General features: G+C 33.2%; 1 protein-coding gene across 1 annotated transcript in view; it reads left to right on the top strand.

Annotated features, from left to right (window-relative positions):
* LOC132717826 (uncharacterized) overlaps positions 1-20,696 on the top strand; it is a gene marked incomplete at its 3' end in the record, with an annotated part of 50,068 nt that overhangs the window by 12,290 nt on the left and 17,082 nt on the right. Inside the window, exon 2 of the mRNA XM_060701398.1 lies at positions 5,145-5,378. Within this exon, the coding sequence (XP_060557381.1) occupies positions 5,145-5,378 (234 nt within the window). The remainder of the gene's footprint in view (positions 1-5,144; positions 5,379-20,696) is intronic.

Genomic DNA, 20,696 nt, shown 5'->3' with positions numbered 1-20,696 from the left:
AAAAAAAAATATTTGTAAAATATGTTCCCCTATAAAAATGTATAAGTTAAGAGAAGGCCGGAAACTCCAGATTTGAGCCAAGGGTTTCATTTCCTATCCTTTGTGAAAACAATTGTCCAGACAATTAAAAAAACTTTTATCACTATTTCATGTTTTTGTTAAACTTCCAAACATAGAACATAGTACGTAAACATAGACTTATGAATGTTTGTCAGCTGAGTACGGGTCAGAATCACATGAATTTACTAAATAATATTACTAAATACATTAAATTGGACTACTGACAACTGTCAGTAGCATCTGATACACACGAGATTCGAGTTTCAAACCTCTCCACGGTCTTTTATTCCTTTCTACGCCATTTTAAATCAGCTGTTCGGTATTTTGTATCGAGTATTTTGATTGGCCAATGGCAACGAAACCGCAACGTTTCGCACGAGGATGCCTAATGGCGTAGAAAGCGATTGAAAGACCGGGTATATGTTTGAAACTCGAATCTCGTGTTAACAGATGCTACTGACAGTTGTGATAAAGTTATACTAATACAATCACCTAATCTTTTAACATAATAGCTATATCTCTGCATTCTAAAAAAAAAATTGAAATTAAAGAAATATAAACAGAAGTTTACCTCACGTACATCGTCATGTCTATCTTCCAGTCAATATGGCGTTTTCCTAAGTTCTGAGATCTAAGTTCTAAGATCTAACATCTAAGTTCGAATTGTTGCCTTTTAACTTCTAACTCAAAACGGCGTCAATGGGCTTCCGTACATTTATGTATCCATTATAATAATTGTTGCATTAATAGATTCAAAACAATCTGAAAGCCTTACCGTTATATTATTTAATTATTTTACATGTGCAAGGAGCGGGATGATACTTTTAAATTATACATCTACGTGAATACAACATATGTTATATACTATTAAATAATTATGTATCAGTGTGATCAGACATTACAAAACTTAATAATAATGGTAATAATAATAGATTGATGTCTCCATGCGCATGTACAGCAGGAATGCGAAAATTTAACAATGCGAAAATGTAACAATGCGAAAAACGAAAATGCAACAATGCGAAAATGTAACAATTTGAAAATGTAATAATGCGAAAAACCGAAAATGCGAAGAGACGACAAAGTTATACTTTGTCTTCTTTTTGTGTTTCCGCATTTTTGTATTTTGAACACGACGAAAAGCAAAAATACAACAGATTGAATGCGAATATACGACAGGTTTTATGTATCGTATTTTCGCCCTCCATTTGTCGTAATTTCGCTTTGTTGCCTCGAAAATCAGAAAAAGCGAAAACACGATGAGACGACAAAGTCCAACTTAGTCGTCGCTACGTGTTTTCGCATTACGTTGATGTCAATTTGGAGAGTTGAACATATGACACACTTTTCAGTAGAATACAACCTTTTTCTTACTTTGACATCAGAAAAAATGTTTATATGATGTTTAAAACAATAAAACTATATTGATATTTGCATTGAGTACCATTTTATAACTGAAGTTGTTTTGTTTTTGTTTTGACTAGATTTTTTATCAAGGTTCAACAACAAGCATATTTGAAGAGATACACGTAAAGATTAACAGAACACGCTCCTTGAATATGAAGAACAATCTCAGTTTTGAATGTCACTTTGTTATAGATACTGAGAACATCAATTTATATTTGTATCAAACGAGTAGTTTTATAACCTTTCTGTTGAAAATGTGTCGTATACATATGCGTACATGCACAGTGCGTTCAATAGAGTGAAGGTATTAATTACCCGCACTCCAGAGCATGCCCGTATATCGGCTCATCTATTATGGGGTTTACTTATTGTGACGGCAGAGAAAGTGGTATTGATAGTTTTCACTAAGTACCAAATTGAATTTACTAACGACCGCATCGTTCCAATGGCAGACTGTAAAGCAGTTTACCAGAACTATAGTTAACTTCACTTTCGCAAGGAACTAAAAGTTCTGTACGTACATGACAGAGCAGAGGTACAGTTTCAAACACTAAATCAAGTTAAAGTCCATCTAAAATAAGTGAATTCATATATACAAAAGGAAACAATACATTATTTATATATTAAAGAAACCGAAAGTATAAAAAATGCCAACCTGTTGACATTTAGTCGGATTTGTTTAAAATTGTACATCAGAGGGCATATTCAAATTTAAGGGGATTGTCAGACATATTTTCAATGAAAATTATACCGAAACAGACTTTATTTTCAAATATATACATTCGTTTTACATTATCTGTACATGAAAATCAAAAATGTTTTGTAATGTGAAGCTGATGAATGAGAATGTTTTTTATGTACTTTTGTTTTTATTGAAGGCTCGCAAAGTAAATCGTGTCATTACGCAGTAAATCCTAAAAGACACGGCTTATAACAATCCTTATTTGGAAACATTGAACTCCATTAATAAAAAACATCTGTGATGAGATGAATATATTTTATTATTATTATTATCATTATTATTATTGTTATTATATTTTTGTGTGTATTGATATGTTTGTATGTTTGACCAGTTGGTTTTAAGGTGGAAAGCTTGAATTTAAGGATGCGCAAAATTTTTGATGATTTTTAGGCTATTTCTATTGTGTTACCCAGTATGAAATCCTTCAAAAATAGCGGCTAGCTGTTGCATAATGAAAACTTTTACAGAAATAAAATGGAAGCGATCTCTGAAAACGAGAGTAAACATATATGTAGTAATAAACATTTCTTTGACGTTTCATCAGAATTCCTTCATGCGTTTAGGAGATATGCTCTGAACAAAATCTGTATATTTTATCATTTTTTGTGACCTTGACCTTACATACATTAACATTAATTACATGTTTCACACCCTTAGTCATTATACTGACCATTTGTGTTTCAATCCCTCAATAGATGATGACTACATGGTCCAAATTCACATTTTCTTATTTTCATTTGAACTTTGACCCCTGTGTGTGACATTAACCTTACGGACGGACGGACCTTAATTTTGCATGCAAAACTTCGCAAGTTATATTGACGTTCTTCTATGCATGTAGAAGTTTTGCTTCAGATAAGCGTTTTTTAAAGACCTCTAAATGTGATTTTAACCTTTGATCTGGAGACCTAGTTCATGCGCACGGTACTGCTTGTCAAAGTTGTTATCATTTCTATGAAGTTTTTTAGAGTCCCCCATGCATGTAGGAGATATGCTCTGGACAATATCTCTATATTTGATCGTCTTGAGGGACCATGACCTTGCATATTGATCTAAATTACATGTTTGACATATGTTGTCATGATAAATGACCATTCGTGTTTCATTCCCTCAATAAATGTTTACTTAATGGTCCGAATACACATTTCATATTTTTATCTGAACTTTGACCCCTATGTGTGAACTTATTCATAGGGACCTAAATTCTGCACGCGACACTCCGCCTCACAATGGTGACCATGTGTGCCAAGTTATATTGAAATGCCTTCATGCATGTAAAAGTTTTGCTTGCGACCTCAAAGTGTGACCTTAACTTTTGACCTAGAGACCTGCGTCAAGCAGGCTACACAGCTTCTCATAGTGGTAAAATGTCTATGAAGTTTCATTAAAATTCCTCCAGGCGTGTAAGAGATATGTTCCAGACTAAATTTAACGCCGCCCTTAGGCAAAACCGCCCTTTCGCCCACCAGGGGCGAAACTATAATACGACCCGTTTTTCAAACGGGCATATAACAAAAAGGACATCTAAAAGTATATTTCATCCTGAGTGGGCAAATAGATCGGGATATTTCTTTAGATCCGAAAGTTACTATATATATACAAACATCCACTCAATATTATGTTTATTGTGATGTAATACCACTAGCTAACTTAATTTTATCATCAATGTACATCTTCCGATTTAACGGTAGTGTTGTGACATTCAACGGCAAATAAATATTGTGCAACATTTAATTAACGTCACCATTGCGACGTTTAATGGTGGAAGGGAAGGGACAACGATAATGTTGTTACAACTTTTGGCCCAACCCGTTTGTATCTACTGTTGATTACGTTTGTAAAATTGTGAAATTGTATATTATAAGTTATTTATACAATAAACTATTATTTAACTAATCTAATAGTGGAAGATATTATTAGATTTATCGGTGCTATATCTTTAACAACAATGCTGCGACTATAGCGGCAAGTGCGACCTTAAGTGGCGTTGCGATATTATACGTTGCACTCGTGACCATGACCTAACTGACCCCTAACTCAATCGAAAGGAGAAACCCCAATTTTATGTTCCTAAAAGACATCTGACAATGAAATAAGATAAATACACCTAAAAAGTGTAAAATCCATTATTTAAATTGGTGACATTGACCCAAATAACCCCTAACTAAACACAAAGGAAGAGAATCTCTCCTTGCAGTTTGTTTTAAACATGAAATAAATCAACTTAAAAATAAGGCTGTATGAGCAAAAAAGTTTAAATTTGATTTTTACACCAGTGACATTGATCCACAAAATATTAGAATACAATTCAAGGTATCAACCTACTACATATGAAAGATATTATAAAATAAACGGAAAAAATTGAAAATGAATCCAACTTGCCAGAATAGGTTAACTATTTTCAAAGTAATTAAAAGTGAAATAACTGGAAAAAATGGATGGCACGGTTATATTTCTTGGCAATACCATGTACTTTGCATTGATCAGTACGTTTGGAAATAAAGAAGCCATTATTATAGATAGAACTTAAAATATATCCAACTTGCCGGTTTAAGTCAACCAATTATTCATTTTTAAAGTGCTGTGAAAGGCAATAAATTGGTAAAAATGGAAGCCATAGATATGTTACTTGCCCGGGTCATATACATTGTATTGTTTAGTAAGTGTGCAAATTATTAATCCTGTGGGATAGGTTGAACTTAAGAAAAAATCAACTTGCCATTTTATGTTAACCTCGCACGGACAGACGTTCGGACGGTTGAATTACTACATACCCGGGGGCATGAAAAAAAAATGTCACCACATCATACATGTTTCTATTGAAGTTTATATTATCAGTTTAACTATTAGATATTGCAATAATTATTACACTTTCATCACTCTGGAAACTATTGGTAAAGCTTTTATAAAATAACTAGTTTCTTTTTTAAATCAGATATACGAATTTGACAAAGTCGACAAAGAATCAATAGAAATAAAGCATGGCGAGAAAATACAACACGAGCTTCTAAACTGTGCATTTGGTTTCATTGAAAAAAGGTCCAGAGCAAACATCAAGGGAAGTTTTGAACTAATAATAAGAGAAGACAGTAGTGAAGAAATTCGCTTAATAGCTGGAGGAAAACAGCATAAATTCCTCGCAACATATGACAGCAACGGAAAACCAAAGGTACAATTTCTTTTAAAAAGCTTTTAAGTTGCAATTTATCTTTTATTGCATATATAATTTACGAAAACCTTTAGGACCAACGCCTAAATGTGAGTATGATAATGAAACAAAACACACAATCGCAACTGGAGATAATGATAAAACGACAATACGATAACGAAATTGCGAGTTTTGAGTTTTCGTTTTAGTACTTCGCTTTGTCGTTTTCGAACTCTTTTGCATTTTCGTTAACGTATTTTATTTTATGTTTTTTAGTGTATTACCAATTTATCCGTAAAAATCATATTTATATTTTATAAGTCCACATTTTAAAAGTCCACAGTTAAAATTGTTAAAATATATTTTTACATTTTCCAGTGAATAGACGACTTTTAAATGTTTCCCGCTGTTCAAGATATTATTGGCATATTTAAGTATCATACGAGCAATAAATTCATACATGAAGTACAGCATTGTTTTTGTGTAAGATGTAAATTCATTTCATGTCAAAAGCCACTGGTGAGAAAAGTATTAACTTATAGGCATCTACAAAACTGATATAATGATTTCCTTCAAGTCACTTTTTTGTTTTGCCAAGGGGTCACTTGATTTTTAAAGACTTGTATAGGAAATACATTTTAGTTTTATTCTGTGTAACTACAATGTTGAGAGCTTAGATATTTTGCACGTAGAAAAGTCTTGATGACCTCTACAAAACTGATATTAATCATGTTCCTTGGATTGATATTTGCCTTGCCCTTGTCCTGCCTTATATATGTGTGTAACTAAAATGCACATAATATTCGGATGGGGCGTCCGTGGCCGAGTGGTTAAGGTAATTGACTTCAAACCACTTGCCCCTCACCACTGTGGGTTCGAATCCCGACAGGGTCTTTGGATTCTTTCATATGAGGAAGCTATCCAGCTAGCTTACGGAACGTCGGTGGTTCTACTCAGGTGCCCGTTCTTGCCTGAAATAATTCACGCAAGATCGTCCTCCACCAGTAAAGCTGGAACGTCGCGATATGACCTATACTGTGTCGATGTGACGTAAAACCCAAAACAAAAACAAAACAAAAAAAATAATATTCGGCATGTAGCATTGCGTAGTCGACCCCTGCAAAAGTGTCGTAGATCATGACCCTTGTGCATCATGAGGTTCACATAGTTTATGTAGACTTATAAACACATCTTAAAAACAAAAAAGTATCTTTAAGAAAGATACTCGCCGAAGTAAAACTAGTAAGTTTTCCATGCAAAGTCATATTGAAATGTTAGCGTAGCTTGCATAACAATGACATAATAATTTATTGTAGGGTTAATAATCTTGAAAAAATGGAGTACCTTAAAGTGTATTGTTTCTAAACAAACCTGTCGTGTTTCGGTGGGTGAACTCAATTTTTAACACCAACATCTGCGCAGTCGGTAAAACAATTATTTAAAATAAATAAAATATATAAGAATAACTAGTATGAACATTATATTAATTGAACACACCAATTACACAGTATTGAACGTCATAATCTATGGGCACCTGATAAGTTCTGATAATATACTCGTTATTTTGGACAAAATGCAAAAATCAGATCTTATGAAAAATAAACTCAGTAAGTTCTTACGAAAAATAAACTGTTCACTAATGTAATGTGATCTGAATGCAAGAAGTATTGTTAAACAGAACTTAAATATCTGTGAAATTTTACTAGAAAAATAAAGAACTATTCTGTACATTTTATTTTTGAATCATTCTTTATATTTTATTTCATTATCACAATAACTGTCCTTAACATTTTAGTTTAGAACTATCTTAGACTGACAAGAACTATTCTTTACATTTTATTTTAGAATGGCCAATGGGATTCCCAGATTTCATTTTGTTATTTCAATATGACCAATGAAAACCTTTCTTGTATTCAGCTCTTCCCTATAATTTTTACAGGAAGTCAAACTTGTGTTTGACACCAGATGACCCATATTCGAACTTGACCTAGAAATCAACAAAACAACCTTTCTGACCAATTTCCAGGACATTTTGATAAAAAAGTAGCCTCTAGAGTGTTAACAATGTTTATACATGTTTTAGCGAGCTGTGTGACCTAGTTTTGACCTCCGGCGACCAATATAGAAATCATCAAAAGAGCCTCTCTTACTTTCCAGGATATTTGGACCAAAACAGTAGATTGTTGATGTTTTACCATAAAAGGGCTGTGTGATCTAGTTTTGACTCCAGACAATACACATTCATACTTGCACAGAAATCGTCAAAACAACATTTCTAACCAATTTCCTAAAGTAGCCTTTAAAGTGTTATTAAGGTTTTTATATATTTGAGCAGTGTAACCCAGGTATTTGACCTCAAGCAACTCATTTTCGAATTTTATTTAGAAATCACAACCTTTCAGATAAATTTCCGGGATATTTAGACCTAAACATTAGCCTAAAGAGTGTTAACAAGTTTTTTTTTTAATATTTGGGGCTGTTTGACGTAGTTTTTGACCTTAGGCCAACAGCCAATAAGTTGTCAGGTTATTTATCTTTTTTGACATACAAGGTAAATGTGACCTTTACCATTGACCCCCATGACCACAAAATCAAAAGGGGTGCTTTACTTGCCAAGTCCAATCCACCTACAAAGTTTTAGGGTCAAAGGCCCATAGCTTGTCAAGTTTGTAATCGGAAACTGTTTTTACCTACAAGGTCAATATAACCTTGATTGTCCCAAAAATCAAAACGGGTCATCTTTTTGCCAAGACCAATGCCCCAACAAAGATTAAGGGCCAACAGTCTATGGGTTGTCAAGTTATAGATCGGAAGTCGTTTTTACCTTCAAGGTCAATATGACCCTGACATTCGACCCCTTGACCCACAAATCAATAGGGGTCATCAACCTGCAAAGAAACCATTTTTAATTATAAGGACAATGTAACCTTGACATTTGACCCATTGACCGCAAAATCTATAGAAGTCATCGACTGGTTATAAACAATCATCATCATCATCATCATCATATACTGGTCGTGACCAATCATCCTACCAATTAAGCTTGAAGTTCTTAGATCTAAGCGTTCTTTAGTTATTATTCAGAAACCATTTTTAACTTCAAGGTCAATGTGACCTTGGCCTTTGACCCATTGACCCCAAAACCAATAAGGGTCATGTACTGGTCATGCACAATCATCACACCAAGTTTGAAGTTCTTATGTCTAAGCCTTCTTTAGTTTTTGATCGGAAACGATTTTTATTAAAAGGTCAATATTACCTTGACCATTGACCACTTGACTCCAAAATCGATAAGGGTCATCTACTAATCATGAACAATCATCATATCAAGTCGGAAGTTCCTAGGCCTAAGGGTTCTTTAGTTAATAATCGGAAACAGATTTTACCTACAAGGTTAATGCGACCTTGACCTTTTACCCCTTGACACCAAAATCGATATCGTCATCTACTGGTCATGAACAATCATCATACCAAGTTTGAAGTTCCTAGGCTCAAGCGTTCGTTAGGTATTGATCGGAAACCATTTGGTCTACGGACAGACCGACCGACAGACAAAATTAATGCAAAGCAAGATATCCCAAGGGGGCAAAATTACAAAAAGGATTTTTCTAACATGGTAAACGCTTCTATTTATAAATTGATCTAATGAAGATCTGGAAATGAACTATCTACATTCATAAAATATGATAAACAAGATCATCAAGGAAAGGCGGCGTTCAATGAACGCAGCCCCCACCCGACCCAGTAACAAGAGCCAGTAGCAAGGAGCCCAGGAGGACCCCAAACAAAAACAGGGAAGGGCATAAGGCATAAGTTATTTTGACTATCAAGTTAAATTTCAGATATTTTCTGTTTTACCATGCCTTCTCCTATACATATTAAGTTCTATATTTTTTACGATGCATCCTGCTACAGATTATTTTACACTGCTTTAGTGACTTATAAATTTTGTCAAACATCAACGATACCACCACTTACAATTACGTCCACGACCCCGTTTACTCATAGGCATGAAAAAGCCGAGAAGCACACAAAAAACGAACTTATCCGGTATCATCAGTTAATAATGTATGTGAAAAGGATACAAAGTTTATAATATTCATGTATTTTACATATACATGAAATAGTAAAAAAACAGAATCCCTAAAGAAAGCCCAACACGGCAAAATTGTAAAATATTGCACGCTCGGTTTGATTGAGCCTGTTCATGGACGGTACTGGAATGTGCAAGTTACCGTCCACACCCCTCTAGCACCGGCTTAAGCAGAATTCAACATTTAAACACAAAAATTGTGAATTTTGAATAGAAACATCCGCAGATATATTTATACGGCGATTATCATGAAACCTTCAATGAGACACAGTAGTGTCATTCCATGAAAAGCGGCGTATGGTCCCCAAGTAAAAGCATACGTGTGCCCTAAACAAGAAAACAATAGGCGGAACTGAATAAAATGGAATTTTGAAAGGGGTTCTGAGGTTATGAAGCCTGCATATCACAGACAAGACGTCAAAAGCCAAGTTTAAAAAGCAGGAAACATATCCTAAGGGTGATTATATAGTATTCAAGTAAGAATACTGGAACCACCCAAATTGAAAAAGGCCAAATACTAGAAACTAAAAATACCATCTAATATGTATACACAACAATAATGTCGTGCTGAACGATCTTCAAGGATCGAAAATAAAACATCATTGTTTTTATGTTACCGCTAACGATTGAATGCTTGTTTATAATAAATGTTTGTTAAAGTATTTTTAGTTAGAAAGCTTTCTTTTGGTTCTTTTTTTCGGATTTTAGGTTCCTTTCATTATTTGCAAAGGGGTTTCAAGTCTGTTGATTCGGGTTTGTATCAACAAAACGTTGTCATATATAATATTTCTATAAAAAAATCAATTTTATTAAACTTTAATGACATAAATGTTTTTCTTTGAGCTAAAACGACATTCACAGTAATAGAAATAACAGAATGACGTGAAAGTAAAAATGAACTTACACGAAGAAAAAATAAGTACAAAATTAATTGTTTTGTTGGAAGTTCTTATTTACATTTTTAACTTTTAAAGGCTTTTCTTCAGACTGTATGCATTTTGTTTCTATTTGAAATACTTCTGGAACATGTTTTATTTAAATTATCAATATTAACATCTATATTGATAAATATTAAAAAACCATGCTGTTGTCACATGAATACTTTGAGATAATGCTACAGTTTTCACTGTCGAGGTCAGACCCCAGACATGTCACCAGTCATGTCCTTAAAGGGTTAATTTTGAAGCATATAATTGTGATAATTTACCTACATGCAATGTCACGGAGTATACAGTGCCATCCATAAATACCTTTACATACCTTGAAAAATATATTTTCGTTGATGTGCCAAGTATTATCCATTTCAGAAGTATGTTTTGTATTTAGTATAAATGATTGTTACTATAATAAAAATTCAAAAGGAATTTATTGAAAATCAACAAAACAATATCTATTTATACATATTTACACTTTTGAAGGAAATTGAAATTTGTTAAAAATCATGGACTCAGATACGACTTTTATCTAATATTCAACAGATTGTATTTTCATTTGCTTTTTCATGATTGCCTCTGACCTTGTGAACACCATTATTTAATTCAAAAATCACAAATGTACATTTTAAGACCTTGCAGACTGCTAAGGTGTGTGTTTTTCAAATTGCATTTTTGTACCATAGGTTTTTGCAATGGTTGAGGTCTGGTAACAGAATTGGACATCCCAAATACATTTCATGATTTCCTTCTACTGTGTTATTGTATGGGTCATGAAATGATGTGTTACATCTTTACTGTTGTCAATAAAACCATGTTTAATCATTCTCACATGATTGTCCAGTTAAAGTTGTAGAAGGTCCCATGAAGATTTGATTGTGGTACCAACAGTCAGGTGCACACAGTCAAGATTCATAATAGTATTTTTATGATGAGTTGATAAAGCAGGCTTGGGGCCATTACTTTGCAAAAGGAATGCATTCCATTACCATTACATTGGGTTTTAGTGAAGTATAAGTACCAATACCATTACTTGATTTTGGGCAAGTAATGTATCACATTAATATTACTTGGATCAAGTAATGCAGTATCATTTCCATTATTTTTGAGCATAAGACATTTTTTTGCCAAGCTAAGATGTTTTGTAGCTTATATTTAGAAAAAAAATCAAACTAATCATGTACATTTGTTTACATATATTTTTTCATATATGAGGCGCTTTCAAAGAGCTTTCAGTTATGCATATAAACATTTTGCTTGATTATCTGCCTTCTTTATAGATGACTCAATATATTCATCTGTGTTTTACCTTTAAATAAAAATACAACCGACATAAAATTGTATTTTAAGTCAGTAATAATGACTATGGATTTCTTAATCATTAGTATGGCACAATCATGGCAGCTTGACACAATTTAACAATGAAAATTCCAAAAAGGTGCTTATGTGCCCAAATGGTCAAACAAAGGCAAGTGTCAAATAGTAATTTTGACTTTTCATAAAGGTGTATAAAATGGTCCACCCAACCCATTTGATGTAACACGTATTTTCAGCAATGACAACCGTCTCAAAAACTGACACTATATATGATATAGACCTCGAGCTATATCATCTATTATAATGAGATTGTAACGGTATTGCGTTAGTGTTCACAGGTGCTAGTGGCATTGATTTGACCTAAAATGTGTTTGACCTTGTTATTTATACAATAAACTATCAATAAATTAAAAAAAAAATTTTCACTGTTATATTATTATAGACAAGGTATGCAACATTCAGGTACGAAAATTATGGGTACGCCGGTTATCTGTGTTAAAATTTTTCACCGGGCGGTAATATCGTCGGATTTTTGCATGGAATCAATGAACAATATATTTTTCTATTACAATTTACTATTTACAGATCCCCAATTAACCACTAGTTAATGTTTTAAAGCCCGAAAGTAAGAAATCACCCAGGTCCGAAAGATGAGACCGTCATGACATGTACATTGTAACCTGGTATTTACGCTTGAAATACATCAACAATGAGATCAAACGGGTCGAACACACATGCAAACAACTGGATTTTACATACTTTTAAATGGTTTTAACACATTTTATGTCAAATCAATGCCACTAGCACCTGTGTGCAGACATATAAGTAAACGATTTTATTTGACTGATTAAGGCCATCAGAATTTTATATTGTGTTCTTTGGATGGTGTAGTACGTTTGGTAATGTAATGCAAAGTAATGCATAGTAATGCATCTTCATTACCTGACTGTTGCATTCCAGTACTATTACGAGCAACGCAAATTAGCATGCAGTATCATTGCATTGCATAAGTCTCAAGAAAAGTAATGCATTCCTACTGCATTACCATTACGAGTATCATTACTCCAAGCCTGTGATGTAGTGTTGTACAAGGCAACTAGTATACTGCAAAAAGTATCTTGAAGACTGCGTGGCATGGTTTTCACTGATAATTTGAGGGACATTCCTATTCCGTATCCGCATTTGTTGGAACAGGTCAACAAGTAACGGCACCATAATGATAGTGCACTGTGTCACATGATCATTAGCCACTCAATAAAGGGAGGGACATGTAATGGTGTGTTCAATCATCAGGTTTCAACCACTTCAAAAATGTCCAGCACACCAATAATAGTCTGATGAACCCCAGGCAACCTGCAAGATCTTGAAACAAATAACTGTAATTTTTAATAATATTTTTTTAACTTTGTCAGATTCTTATTTAGGCTTTTATTCATGCTTAAGGTGCATATAATTAAAATCAGATAAAGGTTAACCATTCTGAACAATTTTTTAAATACTTTAGATTTTCTTTCATATATGAAAATGTGGATAAATGTCCTGTAAATTATTTAAATGACCTAAAATAATAATGTATTACAATTACATTCAACTTATGTAAAACAACTCAGAAATGTATATGTCTTTGAAATTTGTTCTTTAAGTAATTTACAAGAGGTGTAAAGGTATTAATGAATGGCATTGTATATACTGGCTGAAAACAACAATAATGTTGGTTTAAAAAAAATAAAAAATTCAAAGAAACCTACAAATAATATTATACCAGAAATTCAAAAGCACAAAACAGTATGCCTAAAAATAATAAAGAAATCAAAATGCTATGCTTACAAGTAGTTTAGCTCCCTAGAACCTAAATTTACGGGAGAGCAATTAATATCGAAGGGGATTGCTCCGGCGTCCGTCGTAATGTGTCAGGATTCATTTTCTCTGAAACTGCTGGGCAAATTTACTTTTTATTTGGTCAGTAGCATCCTTGTGACAGTCACATGTGATTTTCGCGTATCATTTCAAATGGCTCTTTTTAGAAGTCAACAGAACTGTAAATAGAAAAACCTTAAAACATACATTTTTTTCTACTGAACTACCTAGTGGATCATCACCAAACTTTGTCTGTAGCATTCTTAGATGGGTTTTTTTTATCAAGTTTGTTCAAATTATTTATTTGATTGGCCTTTTTAGGAGCCATTAAAGCTGAAAATAGAAAGAAATCTTTTTTTATCTAAATTTGCGTATAATAATTTGATTGGGTCATTTTAGGGACCGCTTAAGATAAAAATAGAAAAACATTTAATTATCTTTTACTTACAATTTATGGATGGATGATTCCCAATATTGTCTGTAGCATTCTGAGAGGTTTTTTTTATCAAGTTTGCTCAAATTATATATTTGATTGGCCCTTTAAGGAGCCATTAAAGCTGAAAATAGAAAGAAATCTTTTAACAAAGTTATTCATGAATTGTCAACAAAGTTTGTTAGTAGCTTTCTTAGGTGTTTTCTTTCTTTTGTTTCAAGTGTGTTCAAATTAATGTGATTGGTCCCTAAAGTTTTTTTTTATGGTTTTCTTGGTAAATGTTGGCGTAATCATTGAATAGACACCATTTTTTCAGTGCGATTTGTTGGCATTTGTTGGCATTCAATAGTCCGTATCACATTTTCAGCTCAAACAAGAAAGGAAAAGACAAAGTAAATTAATCTTAATGAAGAAAATGACATTAAAACACTTAAAATGATGTCGGTATGAACAAGTTCATTGATCCCCCTCCCCCTTAAAAAATAAATAACATAAAAAGCCTAAATACCCTTTTTAAATGGAAATGTTACCGTAACCATTACATTATATTTTTCCCTTTTCAAAGCTTGAAAGTATTAAAAACTGATAACTCTGAAGAACTAAATTGTCTGAATTCTATAGCCTTTAACAAGCAACCACAAAATTCGCTGTTGAAATGCCACCCCCACCTCACCCCCCACCCCCTCCCCCAAATAAAAAAAACACAAAAAAAACACACAAAAAAACAAAACAAAAACATCATAATTATATAATCATTATTTTCCTTTACCTTATACAGTACGCAAATACATTTTGAATATAAAAATGTGAATGTACAAAAAACAGTTAAAAAGCAATTGCTGTTTAGCCAATCAAGATCATTTTTCACGAAAAAAAACATTCCCTTATCCCTGATTTCTGTAGTTTTTGCTTTTGGGGTTGTTTAATAGCCAAACTGTTATCCTGATTAAAAAAATAAATAAACGAAAAATGGAATTAAATAGGCTCCAGTATGAAAAGGAAATTTGAAGGGTGACATGCTTTACATGCCAGATGAACAGTAACAATGAACTTGGGCAATTTGTGAAAGGTTCCATTTTTTTGTTATGAAGACAGAAAATCAGTATCGGGGAAACTATATAACTGGAGGAAGATGTTGAAGTTGAACTAGACTTTCCTTTTGGCAAAGAAAAGAGAATAACGGAGTCCCTTAAGAACGCCCAAAACGAAATAATCGAAAATAACAGGCTGGGTTTGATTGAGCATAATCATTTACGGAAATTTTTACAAATTTATATAGCAGGCGTAATTATACAATATTCAAGAAGGAATACTGGAACCACCCAATTGAAAAAGGTAAAAAAACGAATGAACCAAAAATACCACAAACATGTATACACAACAATATAGTTGCGATGAACGATTTTCAATGATCAAAAATATAACAACATACATCATATCATTCATTTGAAAAATTATTTCTAACACAGAAAAACAGTTGTTTCTGATAAGCGATTCAGGACCATTATGGCCCTCTTGTTCTTTTTCATTGCCTCCGATTACATTTATAACACCAACACTCACACAAACATCAATCTTATGTCCATTAAAAAAACTAATAATTCTTTTTTTAAGTCAAAAAAGTGATCATACCTGCTAAATATCTATGCACTGCACGTAGTTGGTTAGATGAAAAGACTTGTTAAACCTGTACACTGTTCAAGAGCCGGTTGAACCGGTTGACGTTCCCCGAACAGGTATTAGACACAAAAAAACTACTTCTTGTTAATTCTCACAGGGTAAAAATGAAGAAAGGGCAACAACTCTGATATCAGGCAAGTAAGAGTTACGGTTTTTATGCATTGCACCCCTATTTTAAGATCTATTTACAAAGTTTCTTGTTGATATCCTTTACAGTTTCAGAGCTATGTCCTGGACAAAGTTCAAAGTGTTCATAACTCTTATAGTTTCAGAGTAATATCCAGGACAAAGTTTAAAGTGTAACAATTTAACAAAGGACAATAACTCCAAAATAAGGCAAGCCAGACTGTTTCAGAGTTATGTCCCGGACAAAGTTCAAAGTGTAAAAATGAACAAAGGGCAATAACTCCAAAATTAAGATGGGCAGAGTTACAGTTTTTGCACTGCAAACATACTTAATGCGATTTATCTACCTACAAAGTCTTTAGTTGTTATATGTTTTAGTTTTAGAGTTATGTTCCGGACAAAGTTCAAATTGTAAAAATTAACAAAGGACAATTACTCCAACATTAGACAAGGCAGAGTTACGTTTTTTCTGTATTTCACTTATACATAACGAGATTTATCTTACCTTTTTCTTAAAGTTTCTTAAAATGTAATGATGTTTAAAATGTAATGCACATGGATGATAAATGTGATAGTAAAATACGGGACCCAAATGAAATTGATATGTATTAGAAACAATCATCAACAGAGGTATATTTTTAAAATTCTATTCAAATTCTTAAGGAGGATTTGGGTGTCGCCCCGAGTCCAGCAGATATGGATTCAAATGCTGATAAATTTTCTGAAATTATGGGAAACATTTGTACACCTTTGTTTAGACAGCGTATTTTTAATAAGCGGGATACAAAACAAATTCCGATAATTCATGGTTTAATGGCAAATGTTCAAGAAAACGGAAACAGTTTTATAACAATGTTAACATTTACAATAAAAATAAAACAGATGACAATCTTTACTTGATGGCTGATTCAAGAAAGGAATATAAAAACATGATTAGAAACAAAAAATATTTACATAGAAAAGAAAATACTGATAAGTTTATACAGTCAAGATATAAAAATGCAAAACTTTATTGGAAGTTACTTAAGGAATCTGTATGTAATAATATTTCTCCAAAAATAGGTGTAGATACATTTGCGAATTATTTTAGCGCAATTAATAATCCAGAAAGTCATTTTTATCAAGCTGATGATGACATTTTTGGAGAAGTCACCAGACCTCTCCACAGTGTTCAGAGTGATTGCTGGCGGCATCCATTTTTGCATATCAGATTGTAGTGAATGAACCTCATTTAAAGCGTAAAATCATTAGGAGCAGTCTACAATCAAAGCACAGAAGGCACTGAATTTGTTTCGGTCTCAGAATGTCAGAAAGGTGAAGGTTGTGAGATTATAAACCAATTTGTTTTTGTATAGTGCCACCAATGCTTTCCAGCGTTTTAATTGTTGTAAATTGGCTATAGGACTTATTGCAACACTAATTTTCAATTCAATGTTTATTTGACTTAAACAATTTGAAAAAAATGGGTTGCCTTAACTAAAATTTGAACTCCAGACCTCTCGCTTCCTAAGTGAGCGCGCAAAACCCCACGGCCATGGTGAAGATATATGTTAACGGCCTGAAGAAAACCACTTTATTCTAAATAAGGGTTTGTAACACAGGTGTAAATAATCATGGAGCTTACTATAAGCATGTACGAGTATATCTATAAAGAATAAAACAATATTAGAAATCTTCGACCATTCGGGAACTATTTTGCTTGAAAATTAATGCGCCTGTCATTTGACCATCTTTACGCAGTAATCTCCCCTGAAGTTTACGGCGTTAGTGTACGTATAAAGGGAAGTAACCGCTTCAAAAAAGCGGACTACTTTCGGCATTTGCAATTAACGACCCAAACAAATAAAAACTGTTACGTGCATGCTCCGCTTCAAAATACGACTTAATTTAAACGAAAAATTAACATCGAGAGAACAAATCGGTACAAAGAAAACTCGAAAATATTGTTTACGTTACTTAGCGCAACGTGGATGTTTAATTCCGTTTTAATCTTTTAAACTGTATAAATCGATTACCGTATTGTTTTCTGAATAGCTTTAACTATTTCATATTCCGATAAATAGTAACAGTGAACATTATAGCTACGATATTTTCAAATTATCCGCGTTACATCGTATAGCGGATAATTGTTGTCTTGTCCTTACCGTGTTAATAAAACTGGATTGGTCAGTTTTTTCTAAAGTCAATTCTCGAAATGCACAACTGTGTTGTTGTTTTATGATAAGGTAGAGATGAGACTACCATGCACGTGAACCGTGTACCGAAGTTTTACTGCTCCTTTAACTTTTGAACCAGTATGACTAAATGACTAAATGACGCAACGGAGATTTTTTGGCGCAAATGGTACAAATTTTACTCAAGTTTGATTTTCTTCAAATATTGTGGTTGGAGACATGCAGCTTTATATACTGTTTATTCTAATCAAATGATTAAATCTAGGACTTAAAATTATTTGAAACATTTTGGAAAATGTACAGGAAACGTTTCCATATATTTAATAAAACATAAACCGAAAAGTTGCTTATTAAATTTTTCAAAATACTTTTTTTTTTATACTACTTTTAATATATACATGTATATATATCATTTATTGATGACATAACATAAACTGTTCCCTTTGTAGAAAATGTATCCCTAATGCGCCAAGAAAAAAGTCCATTTCTCCGGCATATAACCTTTCAAAGTATTAAAAAAATGAAGTGTTAAACAAACTTTCATTATGATACTATATTCAATTAAATTCTTTTTTTTTAAATAATTGCAATATATAACCAATTGTGCCTTTTATGCAAAAATATCCCCAAATAGTTTCGAATTAAACAAATCTTCCACAGCTGCAAAAATACCTCTCGCATGCTTCTTTTAAAAGAAGCGACTTGTTTATCTTAACGATATGATGTTCAATAACGAAATACAATATGATTAACATGATCAACAAGGAAAGGCGGCGTTCAATGAACGCAACCCCCACATGTCCCAGCAACAAGAACTAGTGGCAAGGAGCTCAGGCGGACCCCAAACAAAATCAGGACAAGGTACAAGACAGAGCACGGACAGGCTAATCACTCAAATGATAAGTAATTTGTAACTGATAAGGAATTCGAAGAAAACAAATAAATGATTGAATAATAGGAAATAATTTCCACCTGATAAGGAATTCAAAGGAAACAAATAAATGATTGAAAAGCAGGCCTACAAAGTCAAAGGGCACAGGGGAAGGGGACAGGAGACCTGGGGAAGGGGGTAAATTAAAAAAAAGTAAGACTAGGGGCAACGACGAAGAAACTCATCGTAGACCAACAAGGGACACAAGCAAAAGTGTCACCAAAACAGTATGAAACTACATAGACATACATCTGAGGAACACAGAGGGGCGTCGCCTTGGAACGGTCAGCAGCACAAGTACTGCTGGGGAGTTTAAGCCGCTAAATGATGCACCAAACCTCACTCTTAGCCCCACCATGTTTCTATAAACGAGATAGTGTAAATAAAATGAATCCCCGCCAAGTGAAATTTTAACAGTTGTTATGGTTACAAAAGGTTAAATAAGTAAAACACCAAAATGATTATGTAGAAACATATAAAAGTAAACCCAATGACCATAACAAAAGTACTGAATGTCCTAAAGGAAGACAGAGCAACAAGAAAATCACCTACAAGGGCCCGACGAAGCAAGGCAGAAGACGAACATTAAGACAATTCAGTCCCAAAGGGCTTTACGAACTGTCCATCATAGAGTCTCCCATTTAGTCCGTCAGATGAAATCAAAAGAGGAAAGCGTAGTGTCCAACTGTTAAAGGGTTGAACACTAAGCATGCAGTATGTCTTAAAATAGTAGGATCATAACCTCTTTTAATAAAACGTTTAATGATTTTAGTAAATACAGCAGCTAATTACCATGACCCAAAACCTTACGAAGTTTTTAAATCACATCGCCATAAAAACCAGACTGGCTAATCCCTTGTCGCAGAAGAGTTTTTAAATCACTATTGAATTTTGAAATTGTAAAATTTTGTAAATATTCCCGTAATTTATGATAGCGGTAGCCCTGTTTTCATGGTTTTAGAAGCTTGCTGGTTATAAAAATATTCCGCTCGTTGAAATCCTTTACGTTGCTACAAGCTCTAGCGAATCTAATTAACTGAGAAACATATACCCCGTAAGATTTTGCATGCGGTACGTCTCCATCTAAATTTGGATAATTAACTAAACAAAGGTCAAAATCATCTCTTTTATCCTAGATTTTCGTGTGAACAGAATTGTTGTTGATAGTAATATGAAGATCCAAAAATGATGTACTAAAATTAGAGTTCGTTTTATTAAGTTGTAGTTCATGGGGATAATTGTCAGACACCATTTGATCAAAATAATAATTATCTAAATTAAAAATATCATCAAGGTATCTGGAAGTATTATTAAATGCGACTATAGCATCTTTTTGTTTATCTTCAGAGAGACTCAACATAAAGTCTCTTTCATAGCAGTACAAAAACAAATCGGCGACCAGGGGTGCCCAACTAGTACCCATAGAAATTTCAATGATCTGTTTAAATAGGGTATTACCAAACCTGACATAAATGTTGTCTAAAAGAAAAGAGAGTGCTCTACAAACTTCGTCACAGGTCCACGTAGTATAATGTTTAACAATACCGTTAGTAAAAAAACCTTGTTAGAATTACATGCTAGAAAGGTAACTTTTTCCCGTGCAAAAGTTTTCTGAATTAGGGAAATTAGTTTATCATTGATTAATTTATGTGGCAAAGTTGTATGAAGTGTAAAAAATCGTATGTACTGACAGTTAAATAGTTATGTTTGATGAATTAGATGTAGAAATAACAATTTTTGAAATTATCATAGCTATAAAGCAATTAAAGTGTAACACGGCAAGTGGACCGGATATG

This window comes from Ruditapes philippinarum, unplaced genomic scaffold (assembly GCF_026571515.1).
Source record: "Ruditapes philippinarum isolate M1 unplaced genomic scaffold, ASM2657151v2 ctg3467_1_1_1_1, whole genome shotgun sequence".
In the NCBI taxonomy this organism is placed as follows: Eukaryota; Metazoa; Mollusca; class Bivalvia; order Venerida; family Veneridae; genus Ruditapes; species Ruditapes philippinarum.
This window is presented reverse-complemented; position numbering and strand designations above follow the sequence as displayed.